The following is a 19,601-nucleotide window of genomic DNA, read 5'->3' on the forward strand; positions in this document are numbered from 1 at the left end:
TACGTTCTCCATATGTCTGCATGGGTTTTCTCAGGGGAGGGGGCTCTGGTTTCCTCACCCCTTTGAAAATGTACTGAGGTGTTGGTTAACGGGGTGTAATTTGGACGGCGTGGACTCATAGGGCAGAAGTGGCCTGTTACAGTGCTGTATGTCTACTTTAAAATTAAAAAATATATATATATATTATTTTTGTCTTTTAAACTATTTATTCTTAATGCAGATGTTTGCTTTGTTCTTTGTAAGAGCAAATCTCAAGCAACCGGAAAGTACAGTTAACTGGCATCTACCAATTCCCCGTAGATGCCAGATAACAAGGGATTTTACTGTAGTACAAAAAGGGTAATATACATGATGTGCTTTAGCTTTTGCCTGCCATAAAGGCAAACAAAGAGTTGCCGTGAGCATTGCTCAGCGTCTCCAATAATAAGCAAAAGAGAGTCCCTTCAGAGAAACCAAGATTCACCTCCAGCATTTCTGCAGCCTCTGCAGTTACACAGATTCCTGTTCGATCCCTCGGCAGCCTGGGCTCCAGGTCCAATTTGACTCTGAGCTAGTGGGAGAGCTGCTTGCCTCCCCGAGTCAGAGAACTGGCTTCAGTTCTTGATGCTATCTGCGTGGAGTTTGCATGTTAGCTGTGCAACTGTGTGGGTTTTGCACCCATAGTCCAAAGGCCAGGTTGGGAAAACTAGCCACTGCTTAGGCTCGAAACACTAGAAATAGATCTTTACTTCCAGTGGTCACTGCGAGAGTTCCTCCAGCATTCCTGTGTTTTTACTACAATCTCAGCATCCTTGGGCTTGTCCGCTTAACTGGAAATTGTCCCTGATGTGAAGATGAGTGATGGAGAGGAGAGGTTATGAGAATGGAGGGTGAGGAGATAGCGAGAATAACAGGAATAATGGATGTGGATAGTTAACGTTTGATTATTTTCGGTTCCTGACTGAGTATCAGATTCAAAGGTTTCACATAAATAAGTGAAACACGAAAGTCTGCTGTGAAAAGATTGTCGTTTAAAAAAAAACACCGAAAAGCTGGAGGAACTCAGCCGGTCTCGCAGCGTCCACAGGAGGTAAAGATATATCGCCAACATTCCGGGCCTGAGCCCTTCCTCAAGGAATGAGCCAGAAGCAGGAAATCACAGACAGTTCCGGCTGGGGGAGGAATCCAGACCCAATGAAAGGTGTTAATTGGATATGATAAGGGGAGGGGTGAGAATTTATCAAGTGCGAAGGGAGAAGGGAGAGATCTCAGGGAGGGAAGAAGTGAGGGGGGAGTTTAAATGAAAGCCAGAGAAGTTGATATTAAACCCATCCATCCGGTTGGAGGGTGCCCAGTCAGAGGATGAGGTGTGGTTCCTCAGGTAAATAGGTAGATGCACACTATAATATATTGGTACAGAAGCTAGAATCCTTTCAGTAAGGATATACCACACAAGACAGAGCAATGAAAACACAATATAACGAGAATCAAACTGAATTGCACAGACTAATTCACTGCCCCCTCGTCTTTGCTTGTTAGACGTATTTTATCCCAGTCTGGTCCTCAGATGAGCACCAAGGACCTCTGGTGGATGCCAGAAGCAAGTAGAACAGCTGAAATCTTGAGCCAACATCAGCATCACTGGAGAGAAGTGGTCAATCAACGATTCGGGTTGGGACTGTTCATTGAGTGGGGGGAGGGGGGGTTGGGATGTTAAATATATCAAGAAAAAAAATGGCAGACCTGCTGGAGCTGCTGCAACAGCAGGGTTGCCACTGGACCAAAGAGAGAGCAGGGAGCTGAGACACTGCGCGGCTCCGCAGGGTCCTACTGCCTGGTGACTGCTACGTCCAAGCTTTAAAGGTGCCGGTGGTGCGCTTTTAAAAAAAATTTTTTAACCACAGGGTCAGTGTCAAGATGGCGGGTCCTGCGCTAGGCAGCTACCATGAGGGGTTGCAGACTCTGAGGGAGCAAAGGACCGGCGCAGGGCACCAGAAGCGGGAGGACACCTCCCTTGTTGAGAAGGAGAAGCAGAGGGGTGACCCTATAGGGCAGTGACCACAGCAGTGGACCCACAAGGGTAGTGGTGGAATAACTGCCACCCGGGCCCCAGAGATTTAGTTAGGCCCCCCCAACCTTGCACCCTGCCCCACTGCCCCCACCCTTTGTTGAATAGAATAAAGTGTGGAGGAGGAGGAGGAGAATTCTGATGCCCTGTTGAGGGTCTTGGCCCAAAACATCGCCTGCCCTCTGCTGCCGAGCCGACTTGGTTCTCTGCACTAGAAGTAGTTGGCCCCGAGGTTCTGATATCAGCAACACAGGGCAGGCCGGCTCCCCACACCCTCTTTCCCATTGTTACACACCACCCCTGCACTCCGATCCGTAGCCTCCAGGCACAAGCAGCAGCTGGTAATACAGAGAGATTGCGGCTGTGAGTCAGGCCTCCAACTGGGCTGATGAGCCATGGCCAGAGTCACCCACTATTTTACAGCGGTCAGGATAAACACATAGAGAGGGGCAGCATATGGCTCCCAAGGGGCCGTGGAGACCGCCACCATCCCCGCCCCCAGCGGAGGCACCCACACCAAGATGTGGCTGCAGCCCAATTCTGATGGCGTGGTGGTACACCTTGCTCCAGGCCCAAGCTATAGATGGGTAACAGTCTCCACGTGACTGTGGCATTTATTCTCAAGGCAACTGTTGTTACGATCTTTATTCGCATCATCGGCTGCGTGATGTTACTGCTCTCACACCCCCCCCCCCCACCCACTGTTTACTTCATTGGCTGTGCGTCATGCCCTCCATGTGGATGCCAGCGCTTCATTGGCCTGTCAGGTGGTAAATCAAATCACAGGTCTCCTTACCTTCCAGGCCCCAAGGCTTCACCCTACTTAGCCTAATGGGTAATCCACCACTGCGCAAGGGCCTCACCGGCTGAAGGGCCCACACTAGCTACTGGCGATCAAGCCGTAAGCTGCAGGAGACCGGCTCATGGGAACAGGGTATCGAAAATGGAGTTGGAGAGGGTGCTGAGGGCAAGAAAGGTTCCCGAAGGGCCTTGGGCACTGAAGGCTTCCTGATCGATTCAGAGATTTGGAACAGGAATGTGTTCGGCTGCAGGGGCTGCAGGAGTGCTGGAGGCGAATCTACAGCCGCTCAGTGTCTCTGAAGGGACTCTCTTTTGCTTCTCTTTCTCCTATCGTTAGGGGCGCTGGGCAATGCTCACAGAGACTTTGTTTGGTTTAGAGCAGACAAATGTTGAAGTGTATCACGCATATTACATTTTTAATGTATTAATACGTGACAATAAAAGGATCCCTTGTACCTTGGAAAGGGGTACTGATGGTAGTGATCAGCCATGATTTGTAAAATGGCGGTGCTGGCTCGATGGGCCGAAGGGCCTACTCCAGCTCCTATTGTCTATTGTCTATTGTCTATTGCCATGGGAAACATCCTTGCCACATCTATTCTGTCCAGGCCTTCAGCACTCAAAATGCCTCTATGAGGTTCTCCCTCGTCCTTCTGTACTCCAACGAGTACAGACCGAGAGCCGACAATTGTTCCTCACACGCTAGCCCTTTCATCCCTAGTATCATTCCAGTAAACCTTGTCTGAATCCTCTCCAGCTCCAGCTTCATGGGAGCCAGGTATCGGGAACCAGGATTCAAGAGGGTGCGAGAAGGGCTCCTGAAGGGCCTTGGGCACTGAAGATTTCCTGATCATGTCAGGAGGTTTGGGCCCAGAGCTCGGGTGGCCAAGGGTTTGAGCAGGAGAGTGTGCGGTTGCAGAGGCGGCGGGAGCTCTGTTAGGGGCTCCAGGCAATGCTCACGGTGACTCTTTGTTTGCCTTACAGTGGGCAAAGCTTGAAGTGCGTCATGAATCATCAACAATCAGCACTACCCAGCGCATGCTCTGTTCTCGCTACTGCCATCAGGAAAGAGGTATCGGTGCCACAAGACTCGCACCCACATCAGACTCCTCAACGACAAATTCAATCAGGGACTCATTTAAGGACTCCTACTTGTGCACATTTTAAAAAATCCTCTCTGTATTGCACAGTCAGTTTGTTTACATCTCTTTATTTGTTTACATGTGTACAGTTGTTTTTTTTGTGGTAATTCTGTCTCACCCACAGGAAAAAGAATCTCAGGGTTGTAGGTGATGTTGTGCATGGACTATAACAGTAAATCTGAAATTTATTATGACTTGACAAATAAAAAGAAACCTCTGAACTGTTGAAGTATATCAAGTTGAGGGGGAGGAGAGGAGGGTCCAGGAGGGACAGAAAATGAGGACAGACGTGCTTGGGAGGGAAATTAAAATGATTGGCGGCCAGGAGTTCTAGCATGGACACATCACATTGACAGCAAAGCAGTCGCCCAATCAGTGCCTGGTCTCACCGACGTACACCAGGAACACCGAATGCAGCCGATCAGAATGGATGATGTGCATCTGGTTCACCTGGATGAAGGTTGGGGGTGGGGTGGGGGGGCGGGGGGGGAAAGATAAAGGCATGTCTAAATTTTCAGATTTATTGTCAGAATACCTACAGAGTCCTTTCAGGGATACTGAGTGTCCGTGAATTCGCCTCAGCCTCTGCAAATGCCTGCCCTCCTGTTCAAACCATCGGCAACCCGAGCCCCAGGTCCAAACCTCTGCCATGATCAGGAAGCCTTCAGTGTCCGAGCCCCTTCGGGATTCCTTCAAATACAACCCTGAGATTCTTTTATTTTCCCTGTGGGCAAGGCTGGGGTGGAGAGCTGGAGGAAAGAAGACAGAGGGATGGAGAATGGGGAGTAGGCATCGCTCCCTCCATGACTCCCTCGTCCACTCATCCCTTCCTATCAATTATTTGAGGCCGGCAGTGGACTTGTCATGTTTGACAAGGATACAGGAGGGCGCACCAATGTATTCATCGATGAGGCAGAGTTGGGAGCGGGACCTGAGCAGGATTGAAATAGGGAGCGTATCATGTACCCAGGCATAGCAGGGGCCCTGTGGCCACACCCTGGATCTCCAGGAAGTGGGAGATGTTGTTGAGTGCAAGGTTGCGTTCTGCCAGGTGGAGCTAGACGGGGTGGGAGAACCTGAATGGCTCTGTGTTCATGAAGCACAGGGCTCTATGTGTTGGAGACTGGACGACCTAGGACCATACTGATCACACTGGATACATAGGTGGCGGACTATTGCCAACGCGAGGCAAGGAACCCATGCAGGCTGCTGGTGACCGCGGTCAAGGGCTGTGTGCTGTTGGAGACTGGCTCAAGACTGGCTGAAGGGATTGGATCCGGGGTGCGAGGGAGTGTCAGGAGCACTGATCGTCTGGATTGGGCGGCTGACGGATGGGACTGGCTGTGGGAGTGACAGGGACGAATCCACGGGCACTCGGTGACTCCGACTCTTTGGCTTCTCTCTCTCTCTGACGGTAAGAGGCGCTTCAGGCAATTTCTGCCGATGGAGAATCTGCCTTACGGCAGATGTAAACAAATTCTGCCTAATATCGCGCTGCCTGGAAGTACGGACCTCTACTCAATCATCCACGCTCACCACCTGCGGGGCGCTGGCCTCCTTGTCCGTATGGAGAATTGCCCAAAGATGTCCTCTACGGTGGGCTACCAGATGCTCCCCACCCTGTTGGCCGCCCACGTCTTTGCTACAACGACGTAATCAAGTGCGATCTCCAGTCATTCCATGTCAACCATACTGACTGGGAGGGCCTTGCAAAAACAAATTGCACTGCATGGCATTCCACGATTCGCAGCAGCACATCACAATGTGCCAACGACTACAAAAAAGTTCTGTCAGGGCAGAAGAGCTGCAAGGCACCGTGTTCATCTTCGCTCGCGAAGGGATGGGCCATGAGGAAGGAGATGATTATTGCATAAGAATAAAGGAATCTTGACTATTGTGGAACATCACTATGCATTGTAGTGCTCTGCTAGGGTTTGGATTTTATGCCAAAGCTAAAACAAAAATGGATTTGTTTATTCTGTTCAAAAATTCCAATTTTATTTTATCATGCCATTAAAGATAAACAACGCATCAGGTTATTCCAAAAGCTAGTGGAAATTCACAAGCAGAGAATATGAGTGGCACAGCCAATAATTATTTCTATTATGCAAAATACAGATGGAGCATGAAGACATCTGAAGTGTCGAAAGCAACTAAATATGGAAAAGAGGAGCTTGTCACAATGCATTGCTCTTCTGGTCCTGTTACGTTTGCCAATCAGGTGCCAGATGGAGATGAGGAGAATTGCCACGGTTTCACTCAAGGCATTCCTGTACAATCAGTCCACAAGATCTAAGAGCACATCCATTGAGTTTGCTCCGCCATTCTAATGTTTCAGTGCAGTTCTAGAGGCAGATGCCGTTGCTGCGTGACAGTTTGTGGTACAATGGAAACCGGCGCTTTTCACCAATGATCCGACACATGATCCATCACCCACACTCAGCCTGGCTTTTCTCTCCATAAATCCTTAATGGCCTAACTAATCAATCCCTGCCTTAAATACACACAACGGCTTCACTTCCACAGCCGCCTGCGGCAACAAGTTCCATGGGCTCACGACCCTCTGACAAAAGATGTGCCCTCTTGTCCTAGACTCCCCAACCATGGGGAAACATCCTTGTCACATCTACCCTGTCCAGGCCTTTCCAGCATTCAAAATGCCTCGACGAGGTTCCCCCTCATCCTTCTGTCCTCCAACGAGTACCGTACTCCAACAAGTACCATACTCCAACGAGTACAGTCCAAGAAGTTGAAATTGTTCCTCATAAGCAAACCCTTTTGTTCCTGGTATCACAGTACATCTTCACTGAATCTTCTCCAATGCCAGCACGTCTTTTCTCAAATAAGGTACCAAAAACTGCTCCAAGTGAGGTATCACCAGTGCTTTATAGAGTCTCAACATCACATCCATGCTCTTATATGCTATCCCTCGAGAACTGAATGCCAACATCACATTCACCTTCTTCACCACCGACTCAACCTGGAGGTTAATCTTTATTGTATCCTTCATGAGGACCCAAAAGTCCTTTTACACCTCGGAATTTTTAATTTTCTCTCCATTGCTTCTACGAAAGTGCACGACCATACACTTTCCAACATTGTATTTCATCTGGCCACCTCTTTACCCATTCTCCTAATCCATCCAAATCTCTCTGCAGCCCTTTCGGTATCCTCAGCATCACCCAGCCTACCACCTATTTTGAAATCATCTGCTAATTCAACCACAAAGCCCACTGTTCCATAACCCAAATTATTTATATTATAACTTGTTTATTCCCATCTTGTGAAAGAAATGGAGACCGAACCAAAATATTGGGGGACACTTCTAGAGTGAATAATTGAAGTTGTAAAATTTTTAGCAGAAAGAGGGCTTTCATTTCATGGTAGTGATAAAACTGTTGGCTCTCCTCATAATGGAAATTACTTGGGGGTTTTAGAATTACTGGCTAAATTATTACAAACTTTCATCAAAGATGTAACATGCCATTTAAGGGGGGTGGGGGGAAACACCACTGTTCTCGCTTCACCCAACTGCCTTGCCCCTTGTCCTGGCCATCTGTTGCCCTCCCCATTGGTGCAGTGCTGCCACGTCGTGAGATAGATGGGGGAGGGCAACGCAGCGCCACTCCGGCATCCGACCAGGCCGTCCCAGCACAATGCAAGAGCAATGACTGTCTTAGTTACCCATAATCCCGCAAGCAGCTGGAACCACACTGCCGGCGTCAGCGCCAGGGAAAATGGGTTGTTGTTCGTAACATGGTAGGTGAGTGGGAAGGGAAGGTTGGAAACCACTCCTCTAGACTCAATTATTACTGAAATATTTTGCTTGAGAAAAAATTGTCATTGGCCCATTTCCTTGGAGTTATGAAGCCGTGTACATAACGAGTCCATTAGGGACGATCATAACAGTGGTTTTCCAACTTTTTCTTTCACCCACATCCCACTTTAAGCAATCCCTTACTAATCACAGAGCACCGATGGCAGAGGGATTACTTAAAGTGGGATGTGAGTGGAAAGAGAAAGGTTGAGAACTACTGACCTAATATCTACGAAACAATATTTATTTATGTGTATACTTGCCCTGCATCTGTATTGTTTGCCTGTGAGTTATGTCTGGCTGTGTGTCTGCGTGGTTTGCACCGAGGACCAGAGTTTGTACTTGTCCAAGCAGTGAACTTGACCTGACGACCGCGGTGCAGGCTATACGAGATGGGCAGAAGGGCCAGCCTTTCACCAGCCTTCTCCCCTCCCCTTTCCCACGTGTGGCTCTCCCAGTGGGTCCCGCAGGAGGACAGGCCCCGCCCCTCGCCGAGTCCTGGACCAACCCTTCCCCGCCACGCGAGGGTCTCGCGCCCTACCGCCGCCGTATCTCACCCAGGTCCGCCTGACCCTCGCTCTCGCGGGGTTCCCTTCCCCCCCCCCCCCCCCCACCCCGCTCTTCCTTTCACGTCCGCCCGCCCACGTGAACGCGCGGCCGGCTACTGACGTGGCAGTCGTGCCTGCCCCCCGTCACGGGCGCGCGGAGCGAGAGGCAGCGACATGGCGGCTCCGAGAGACGTAATGGGCACCGCGGAGGATCTGGCCGACCAGGTACACGAGGAGTTTGGCTCGGGCACCCCCCCGCACCTCCTTCGCCGAGGCGGGGGGGGGGAGGGTCCCGCCGCTGCGGACTGGCTTCGCCCATCTCACACCCCCACCCCCACCCCCGGCCTGGTCAGGGGCAGCCAGCCCCAGGCCCCGTTTCCTTCACCCAGGCCTGGCCTCGACCCCCACACCCGGGCGGTGATTGAGGGTCGGGGCCACACTGCTTCCAGTTGGAAATAACGGTCCAGGTGTCCAGGAAGCAAAGTACTGACTCCTGGTCCAATCCCGGCAGCTTCCTCTCAATCCGTGTTTAAATCATTGCATAAATGTCTCTGGTCAAACATGAAGGTCTGCAGGCACTGTAGCTGAATAAAAACACAACGCTGGAGAAACTTGGCAGCTCCAACAGTGCATTGTTGCAGAAAGATACATCAACGTTTCAGACTTGAGCCCTTCATCCAGGTGTGGGGGGGACCATGAGAGATGGTCCTTCATCCAGGTGTGGGGAGTGGGACCATGAGAGATGTACTTCATCCAGGTATGGAGGGGGGAACCATGAGAGATGTCCTTCATCCAGGTGTGGGGGGACCATGAGAGATGTCCTTCATCCAGGTGTGGGGGGACCATGAGAGATGTCCTTCATCCAGGTGTGGGGGGACCATGAGAGATGACCTTCATCCAGGTGTGGGGAGGGGGACCATGAAAGGTCCTTCATCCAGGTGTGGGGAGGGGGACCATGAGAGATGTCCTTCATCCAGGTGTGGGGGGGGGACCATGAGAGAGGTCCTTCATCCAGGTGTGGGGAGACCATGAGAGATGTCCTTCATCCAGTTGTGGGGGGGGGGGGGACCATGAGAGATGTCCTTCATCCAGGTGTGGGAGAAACATGATGAACCTGAAACGTTGGTGATGTACCTTTACCATTGCTACATAAAGGCACTGTTTTACCATCTGAGTTTCTCCAGCATTTGTGTGTGTGTTTTCACAGTGCCCTTAATGATATTAGCCCATGATTTGGATTAAAGTGAGGGAGAGTTGTTCACCAACCACCTCACACTCTCTTCCCAATTCCCATCTGGATCCAGTGCCACAAGTCGAGACGGCTGGAGATGGGACTAGGCACAGTGGACATACCAGGATATCTTCTGTGTCGTCTTGTGCTCTTTGCATTCCATGATACTTGCAGAGTCCACTTGACCTTCCATTGGTCTCATTCGCTCACTCTGCCGGATTCTGACTTCTCACATTGAAGTAGACAAGTCCCTATTGCTGTGTTTAGTACGCTTCCTAATAAGAAAAGTCATGCAGGCTGTTGATACTTTACTACATTCTAAAAACTCTCTTAAATTCTGCTGATACAAATTGTGGGACGTTGTCAGAAACTAGTTCTATGGGTAATCCATGAAATGTGAAGACTTCTTTTAGTTTTTCAATGGTACAACCCGTATTCATTTTTTTCATGCGTGTTACAGTTGGCCTTTTGCAGTGTGTGTCAACTATTATCAGGAAATTCTCATAAATGGTCCTGCAAAGTCTATGTGGACACGATGCCACAGTTGTGATGACCATTTCCAGGGATTTGCTTCTGCTTGAGGTGCTTTGGGTTGTGCTTCCTGGCACCTGCTGGATCTCCTGACCATGTGCTCGATGTCTTCCCCAGACGTGCATTCTCATCAAGGGTTTGGGACCCATCGGCTACCCTCACCTGGTTTAGCCAGCTTGTCGAAGCTGTTGCCCGGGCTTTGGCCATTGTCGCGTGTAAACAGCTAAGGGAAGCCTCAGGTGAGATCTGAGTGCCAGGTAGGGACCAAAGGTGGACGTACCGTCCTGAAAAGGACGCGACTTGTTCCCCTACCAGTGGTGCTACCCCTCCCTGACACCCCTGAACATGGGTGTCAGGCAGGGGTGTCTACTTTATATAACAAAGATTAAGATGTATAATTAACATTATGGGCTTGAGCCCTTCATCAAGGTATGAGCAAAAATTACCGGCATTGGTATTTTATTCAGGCGCCTGTATATGGAAAACAAAGCTGAAGTTTGAGGTAAAATGAAAACATAATGCTGGAGAAACTTGGCTGGTCAAACAGTGTACGTTATGTAGGAAAGGCCAATGTTTCAGGCTTGACGAAGGCCTCATCTTTGCTATATTGAACTGCTTAGTTTCTCCAGCATTGTGTCTTGAACTACCAAAGTCTGCAGGCGCTGTGATTGTCCCTTGAAGAATTGCTCAATTCTGAAACGTTGGTTATGTTCAGATAGACCCTGACTTGTATGTAACGACTTACAATATTTTGAAGTTACGATGGGCAGAATCCGTACTTGTGATTTCAAGTTCTGATGTTTATTTGCACTTGTGACATCCTGGCCGCCCACACATACCAACTCCCGGAGCCAGGCTGACAACCGGAGCAGGGATGTCGGGTTGCCGGGAGGGACAAGGCAGAATACTACCTGTATAGGTAAACTCTTACATAGGATCATTTTGACTTATAATACGAGTCCCAGAACCGAACCCCACCGTAAGTCAGGGTCTACCTGTAATCTTCATCTTTGCTACATAAAGGACACTGTTTGACCTGCTAAGTTTCTCCAGCATTGTGTTTTTAAATAAATGTTTCTGTTTGGAGATTAACCTCCCCCAGAAGTTTGCACATGGCTTGTTAAAGATATATAAACTTCTATTTGCATTTCAAAGTTTGCACATATATATCTGTGTGTGTTTAGACCTATTGACATATCATCTTTGTATAGCAACAGCTGCCTGCTGTATTTTCAAACAAGAATTGATCCTGAGCCTTGGAAGGGGATATAATGGCAGCTGGGATTAAGAGTTGAAGATGTAGCCACTGAAATTATGGCTCGTGGAAATTATATCTCCTGGAAATTTTGCTTACCAAGCCAAAGCTCGAGATGCAGAGATAATGGCCAGAAGGAATTAAGGTACAGATTTCAGATTTATGTCAGAGTACTTGCGTGACATTGCATACAATCCTGAGGTTCTTTTTCCTGCAAACCAGACTGAATTACCACTTAGTGATGGTGCAAAAAACAACTACACAACGTACACATGTAGTCAAATAATGTAAGCAAACTGTGTAATACAGAGAGGAAAAAAGTCAATAAAGTGCAAAAGTAAGTAACTGAGTCCCTGATTGGATGATTGTTGAGGAGTCTGATGCGGGAGGGTAACAGCTGTTCCTGAACCTAGACCTCTTTTCCTGATGGTAACAAGCAAGAACCGAGCCTGTGCTGGGTGGTGTAGATCTTTGATGATCGCTGCTGCTGCTCTCCGACGGCGGCGTTCCCTGCAGACGTTCTTGATGGTGGGGAGGGATTTGCCTGTGATCTGATGTCCTGGGCTGTGTTGGTTTTGTATTCTTATTTTGCTATTAAAGTGCTCTGTTTGACTGGCTGAATTTCTCCAGCATTGTGTTTTTTCCAAGGTGTAGTGGTTTCAGGAGGCATGACTGGGATGGAAAAGTGGAAACTTTGATGGCCTTGATCTGAGGTTTAAATATTAATCCAAGACAGCAAAGTTGTGACATTCTCGTTTAGTTTTAATAATAATTAAGAATTCGAAGCAGGAGTGTGCCTGATGTGGCTGATCTTGCCTCTTTGCTCACTTGAATCCCTTGGTTCCCTTAATATCCAAAAATCTGTAGATCCTAACACTGATTTCTGAGGCAACCTACTAGAAATCCTACCTGAAAATTTCCTCTGTGTTTCCACATCTGTGTTTGTTTATCTGTTAACCAATGTGTTACTGCTTCAGTTTTCTATAGTGACTTGTATGCTATCTGATCAAAGGCCTGTTGAAAAGACAAATACAAGCCTCTCTCCTACTTATGCACCTTACGTTTATACATATGACTGAAAAAAATACTGTATATATTTTTTTTAATATAGAAATTGTGCTTGGTCGTACTCCAGTGACGTCAGTGTTTCTGCGCTGGCATCACAGGCTGAAGTGCCTGCCGCAATTAGGGGGAGAGAGAGGGGTCGCTGCCATTCAGTCGGGGTGGGGGGGGGGATGAGAAAAAGTTGCTGTCACATTGTGGGGAAGAGGGAGGGCCACAATCGGGGAGGTGTAAGGTCACTGCCATGGGGAGAGAGGTTGCTGCTACACGGGGAGAGTGGGGGGGGGGGGGGGGGGCGCGAACTGCCAATGCTATGAACGCCACTCCGGTTCGCAGTGACGGCTCAATGTTTGCAGCAGCAGGATGTTGTTGGGGAAGGAGGTCGCGATTGGCGGGATGGGTGGGGATTGATGGGATGGGTGGCGATTGACAGGGTGAGGGTGACTGACTTGGGGGGGTTATGATTGGCAGTAGGTGGTGACTAATGTGGGGGTGGGGGGATAGTTCCTGTGAGTGCATAGTGCATCATTTACCACGTCATCGCAGAGGTGGGATTTCCCCTTAAATCGCCGGGTTCTCCCTGCAATTTAAAAGGTGCTTCCAGCACCTTTGGCCCAGTAATTGCACCTCGGTTCCAGGAGGGCCACCCAGGTGCTGCAGTTTAAAAGAGCCTCATGATTTTGAAGGGATACAGTTGGAACTGGGGTGGTCGTTTTCAAGGACCATGTAGTTGAGGATTGTTTTATTTTTAATAGAATGTAGATTTGAAGGTGTCAGCGATTGGTCTTTGAGGGAAGAACTGCAAACAGTAACAGAAGTACTGAGAGCCAGGATAGGAAGTTTAGTTATCAGCACTTTTGACAGAATGGGGTCAAATTGAGCAAGAAATGTACTTGAAAGCAGCCATTGTCATTTTGGGTGTATTTGGTTGTGTGGCCACATAAAATCCATGTATACCATAAATCCATGTATACCATAAATCTCTGCCGAGAATTGTGGGTCATCAACTTTAAAGTTTGATTTTCCGTTTTGGGCCGGCACGGTTAGCGCAACTCTATTACAGCGCCAGCGACCTGTGTTAGAATCCAGCGCTGTCTATAAGGAGTGCACGTTCTCCCCATGTCTGCATGGGTTTCCTGCAGGTGCTCTGGTCTCCTCCCATTCTTCAAAATATTTAGGGATTGTCGGGAAATTGGGCGTAATTGGGAAGTACAGGTACAAGACGGCCTGTGAACATGCTGAATGTCTAAATTTAATTTTAAAATTTTGAGGTTAACCATCGCTGAAGTAAATGTCCTTTCCTGTAACATTAGTGTGGAAGGGTCAGTGTTGAATGTGATACATCGTTTGACCAAGGCTTGCCCAACTTGGGAAACTTGTGTACTATTGAGTACATAATGTGACTGCTTTTCAGAAATCAGAGAGTGATTACAAGGAAACTATTGAGCCCATTGAATCTATACTGGAGTAATCCAACAAGTCTCACTTGCCAGAATCTCAGAGATGTCATGTATGTACTCTGACAATCAATCTGAAATCCTCTCTCCCCACAGCCCACAACCTCTCCCCTTTACAGAGATTAATTTGAGGTCCTTTTTGAACACGAGGGTTGACCTGCCTCTGGCGGTGCATACCACACTCTAACCACTCACTGCATTCCAATGCTTTTCCTTGTTTCACTTGAGGCGGTACAGCTGATCGCCCTCATTCCCTGCCAATTGGTGGAGCTTTTTTTTTCCCTCTGTCTATAGCCACCAGTCAGATTTCCTCAAAAACTCTGGTTCGAAGGAGAACTTTCCACATATCAGAAATCTTTCATCAATGGAATCGTTACAGTAAAAGTCTCTTCTTTAAAGCCTGCAAATCTTTCCTAAAATGAGGTACCCAGAATTGGACACAGTATTCCAGTTATGGCTGAACTATTTTTTTTTAAAGTTCATTGTGACCTCCTTTCTCTTGCACTTTAGTACTGTTTATAAAACTCCATGTTCCATAAACATACTTCAACCACACTCCTTATCTAAGCTTCTTTTGAAAATTAATAAAGCATGCAATCCAGATCTTTTTGTACCCCATTTAGAATTGTGCCTTTTCATTTCTATTGTCGCTTCATCCTGCACAGAATCTGGATGCATTTCTCAGCTTTAACTCTCATTGGGCACACATCTGCCCACTCCACTGGCCTGTCTGCATCTCACACAAGTCCATTCTTGCCCTCACTTTCCTGAGCCTCCAGGTTTTGCGTCATGGCTGATTTGGAAATTGTGACCCAAGTCTGTGTCTTTAGTAGACAATTTTTTTTTAAAATAGTGCACTGTTCATTTCGATCCAATCTAAAAACAACCTTTCACTGGCACGACCTGTTTCCTGAAGAAAATCTTCTACTCATGTGCAATTGCCCTTTTTTTTATTCCATTCGTTTCAGTTACATTGATAAACTATTATGTGTCGTTTGAAATTCTACTTGAACCAGATCCACTCATTTCTATCACTCATCAACTTTAACTTGTCAAACACTAGCAAGTTGCACAAAATCAGAGGTGGAGAAGGTAAGCAAATTTTAAGTTCTTGGGAGTCACTATCTCGGAGGTTCTTTCCTGGACCCAGCACACTAATGTCATCGTGAAGAAAGCACGTCAGCGACTCTACTTCCTCAGGAGTTTGCGGAGGTTTGGTATATTATATGAAAACTCTGGCAATTTTCTATAGATGTGTGGTGGAACGTGTGCTGACCGACTGCATCATGGTCTGGTATGAGGACATCACGGGTAAAACCCTCCCCACAATCGAGAACATCTACAGGGAACAATTCCATTGGAGGGCAGCAGCAACCATCAAGGCTCGCACCACCAGGTTCAGGAACAGGTGCCGCCCCCCCCCCCCCCCCACCACCATCAGACTCCTCAATGATAAACTCAATCAGGGGCTCATTTAAGGACTCTTACTTTTGCACTTCATTGATTTTTCCCCCCCCCACTCTCTTTACTACTGTTTGTTTACATTTTTTTTTGTCCACATGTATAAGTTGAGTCAGTTTTATTTTTGCACTACCAATAAGTAGTAATTCTGCCTCACCCGCAGCAAAAAGTATCTCAGGGTTGTAAGTGATGTCATGCGTTCCTGAAGGGCTTTACACTCAGGAATATCAGCGTCCCCATTCCAGACCAATATGCAACCGGTCAGCTTTCCACCACACATCTGTAGAAATTTGACAGGATGTCTGATGTCATTCTAAACCTCTGCAAACTCCTGGGGAATTTCCTTTGACCACAGTCACCAGGAGCACTCAAATTCTGTGTGTTCCTCGCCTCGAGTCACCAATAGCCTGTTACCTATGTGTCCTTCAACCGTAGAGCCCCTCACTGATCCGGCGCTGTGGTTACCGTCCCATAGGGTCGTCTCCTTCTCAAACAGTGGTAGGCCTCCCTGTTTTCTGTTGCCCTGCGCCACTCCTCTGTTTCCCTGGAGTCTGTAACCCCTTGAAGCAGCTGCCGAACACAGGATGCAGGTTTTAAAGTAAGCTACCATCAGCTCCTTTAACAAGTTGTTTAAAGCCTGTACAGAGCGGTCGGTAGCTGAACTGGGTGAAGGAGCACTGCAAATCTGCAGCAGCTCGCCAATGCTGACGTTTTTAAAAAACTATTGGGTTCATTATTTGGTCAGAAGTTGAGTGTTCCTTCCAGACTTTTAGGGGGTGAATGAATTAAATGGTAAGATACTGAATCTTGAACCACAGGTTGGATTGTATTCACAGGGTTACAAAAGAGAGAAAAAAAAATTTGTTTCCAGGATTTGGATATGGCTTGAAATTCCTGTATGGAAACTATTTATTGTGATAGTATTGCTTCACATATGCATGCTCACCCAGAACCCCATTTAGTTTGATAGGTATATTTTTAGTCAAGAAAGCATCTTCACTTTTTATATAAAATGATACTAGGATTTTTATATGATATCTTAAAATTTTCAGTGTGACCTCCAAAATCTGAATTTTCAAGTATCCAGCGGAATATTTGAAAGACAAAACTCTTTGAGATGTAATCTTATTTTACAGCTCACAATTTTTGTTTAAAGCAATTACAGTAGAAGCCCTATCATCCAGACCACTCAGGGATTGGGTTGGTCTAGATTTTCGGGCAATACTTTTAAAATTCAAATTTAATGAGGAATAAAGAAAAGATGAACAGGTAAATGTTGACAGTTCATTCATTAGCAGATACAGCCCTCTTCATTGATGAAAAACGCATAGTTTTAAAGAAAAATAAAGTCAATAAGTTTGGTCACTTGGTGCCATTGTGCAGCTGTGGTGCTTACACCCATATGCACACAAAAGCCCACTAAAGTTTAAAAATTTTGAAAGTTTTTGAAAAGTCCGGATTCTCAGGTGGTCCCGATTTATGGCTTTCAAACTTCTATTGTACATTTCTTTAAACAATATTTCTTTTCTACATGACTTTTTTGTGCTTTAGAATAATGTTGACCAAATTTTAACTTGGGGCACCTTGGATTCCCGTAAATTGATTCCTGGGGCCTCAACAACTACATTTTAATAGAATCATTTAAGTTTTTTTTATTTTGAATTTTGTGAGGGGTGTTAATTCAGGAAATCTCAACTGAGTCACTTCATTGGAATTCCGTGCATTCCAGTTGCTGCCTGTCCAATTTTTTTTTTTAATTTCTGGAATGAACTAATCATCCGCCTGGTGCAACAGAAATTAGATTGTCCAGGGCAAGTGCAAAATATTCATTCGTGCTTATTTTGTATTGAACTAAGTTTGTATTTTTGATTTTGAATGCTCCATCTCTGTTCATTTTCCAGTTTCTGCGTGTGACAAAGCGTTTCCTGCCTCATGTTGCGCATTTGTGTCTGATCAGCACGTTCCTAGAAGATGGGATTCGCATGTGGTTTCAATGGAGTGATCAACGGGAGTACATCAGCACAAGCTGGCACTGCGGGGCCTTCTTTGGCACTCTCTTTGTCCTGATTAACATGATCGGGCAGCTAGGTGAGTCGTTGGGATCATACTGAAGAAGTTCTGTAGATAATTTGGTCTTGTCAGATGATGGTTGTGAAACTTGACACTTGGCTATAAATTGGAACACAAATTCAGGGTCCAAAAAGACTTCCAAGCCACTCCTGAAGTAAAACACAAAAGTTTGCAGACACTGTGGTTGAAATTAAAACACAATACTGGAGAAACTCAACTGGTGAATCAGTGTAGTTTATATCGCAAAGATAAAGATACATAATGTTTTGTTTCTGCATCTGGTGCTCCTTTTAGGCCTCAGAGAGACTGGGTGCAGTCTGGGAGATCGCTTTGCTGAGCACCTTCGCTTTGACCGCATCAATGACAGGGATCTCTCATTTCAATTCCGTGCCCCACTCCCGTGCTCACATGTCTCCATGACTCCCACCAATACTGGAGGAGCAACACTTGATTTTCAGTCTGGACACTCTCCAACTTAACATCGACTTCTCCAATTTCTGCTAACCAACTCCATTCCCTGAGACTTCCGTCCTCCCCCCCCCCCCCCCTCCACTTACTGGTGTGCCCTCCCTCCCTTATCTACTTAGCACCTCCTGCCTTTGGGGCCATGCTCCTCCCCCTGCCCCTTTCCTCCCCCACCATTCTGTTAGGGCGCCTGCCTACATATTTTCATACCTTGTTGAGGGGCTCAAGCCCAAAGTATTGGTTATGTTTCTTTATCTTTGCTATATAAAGGACACTATTTGACCAGCTCAGTTTCTCCATCCTTACTCCTGGTTGTTTATTTCAGAGGTTGTGGATTTATTGCCCATTCACAGTTGATTGCAGTGACCCACTGCCTTATACACACTATAGTGCATGTATTGAAGGTGCTCCTAATCATGTGCAGTAATTTTGGTACATTATGCTGGGCAAAGTTCACGGAGCAGCTGAGGGGCCACCACATGGGTTGGAATCTGGACTTGCGTAATGGCTAGATAAGTTTGGCAAATTTCCTTCCCAAAAGAGCGTACGTTAGGACAGTTTGGCTGTTTTAAGGCCACTGTTACTGATCTTGGTCTGTTAACTCCAGATTTTTCATTTGATCGACAATTTTAATTCCCCAACCACTGTGGTGGGCTTTGATCTTGGGTCCTTTGGGTTCATCGTCACCGGTATGGGTACAGCTTTCCTTCCGTCTCCATTGAATTTGTGGAAAGGATTTGGTCCATTTTTCCTCAGCTCATCACTTCCCTGCCTGCAACTCTTAACCATATTAGTTAGTGGCATGGTTAGCATAGGGGGAGGCACAGTTAGTGGAGTGGTTAGTGCTACGTGACAGCGACTCATGCTGTCTGTAAGGAGTTTGTACGTTCTCCCTGTATTTGCATGGATTTCCTCCCATCCTTCAAAAACCAATCACAGGTGTAGGTCAATTGTGTGTACTTGGCCAGCACAGGTTCATGGGCTGAAAGGGCCTGTTACCATGCGGTATGTTTAATTTTAAATCTAAAATTAAAAATTTAAATTTATACTGGATTACTTGTAACACTCTTCCATTGGCTTTTCTCCACCCTCCCAACCACAATATTCATTGAAGTTACACCACCCAGCTCACGCACTGTAGGGAAGTTGTATGGGTTTACTACCCCATCTCAGTCAGTCTCAAGCCACAAACTCAATTGGATAAATTTTTAAGACATTATTTTGCACATTATTTATTTTTGAATTTCTGTTTTGCTGTTTGCTTACATTTCTCCCTTCTGTATACATATTTTTTCTTGAAGGTTTTTTTTGTGTACTCACAAGTAGAAATTCTGCCTCGCTCACAGGAAACGGGAATCTCAGGGCTATATGTAATGTCATGTATGTACTCTGACAATAAATCTGAACTTTGGACATGTATTCTAAGAAATCCTCATTTATCTGAAAAATTTTGAAGCCAAAATGACATCATTTCGCCTCCAAAAATTTTTGGATAAATGAGAATATTTGAAACAAGTAGAAATTTTCAGAACCGAACTGGCGTCGCAGGTTTAAACAAAATTTTGGAAAAACCTCTGAGTAGAATTTTGAGTTGGATTTATCTTATTTTGTTCAGGTTGATTTTTTATAGTGAGAATTAAACATTGTTTCATGCTTAAAAAGCCTTTGCTTGTTGTTTGTGTTGTTTAAACACTGTTACAGGTGATTTGCTGCT

General features: G+C 46.6%; 1 protein-coding gene across 3 annotated transcripts in view; it reads left to right on the forward strand.

Moving 5' to 3' along the window:
• Nucleotides 1-8,306: 8,306 nt before the first annotated feature.
• The window catches only part of LOC138758467 (surfeit locus protein 4-like), a 29,590-nt gene continuing 18,295 nt past the window's right edge, over nt 8,307-19,601 (forward strand). The window contains exons 1-3 of one of the 3 annotated variants that reach the window (XM_069927420.1): nt 8,307-8,580; nt 11,329-11,517; nt 17,254-17,440. In XM_069927420.1, coding sequence (XP_069783521.1) covers nt 17,335-17,440 — 106 coding nt within the window. In that variant the 5' untranslated portion in view covers nt 8,307-8,580; nt 11,329-11,517; nt 17,254-17,334. Of the gene's footprint in view, nt 8,581-10,234; nt 10,357-11,328; nt 11,518-17,253; nt 17,441-19,601 lie in introns of all 3 variants that reach the window. The other 2 variants (XM_069927421.1, XM_069927419.1) reach the window with 2 other exon arrangements.

The sequence above is a fragment of the Narcine bancroftii genome, chromosome 3, assembly GCF_036971445.1.
Source record: "Narcine bancroftii isolate sNarBan1 chromosome 3, sNarBan1.hap1, whole genome shotgun sequence".
In the NCBI taxonomy this organism is placed as follows: domain Eukaryota; kingdom Metazoa; phylum Chordata; class Chondrichthyes; order Torpediniformes; family Narcinidae; genus Narcine; species Narcine bancroftii.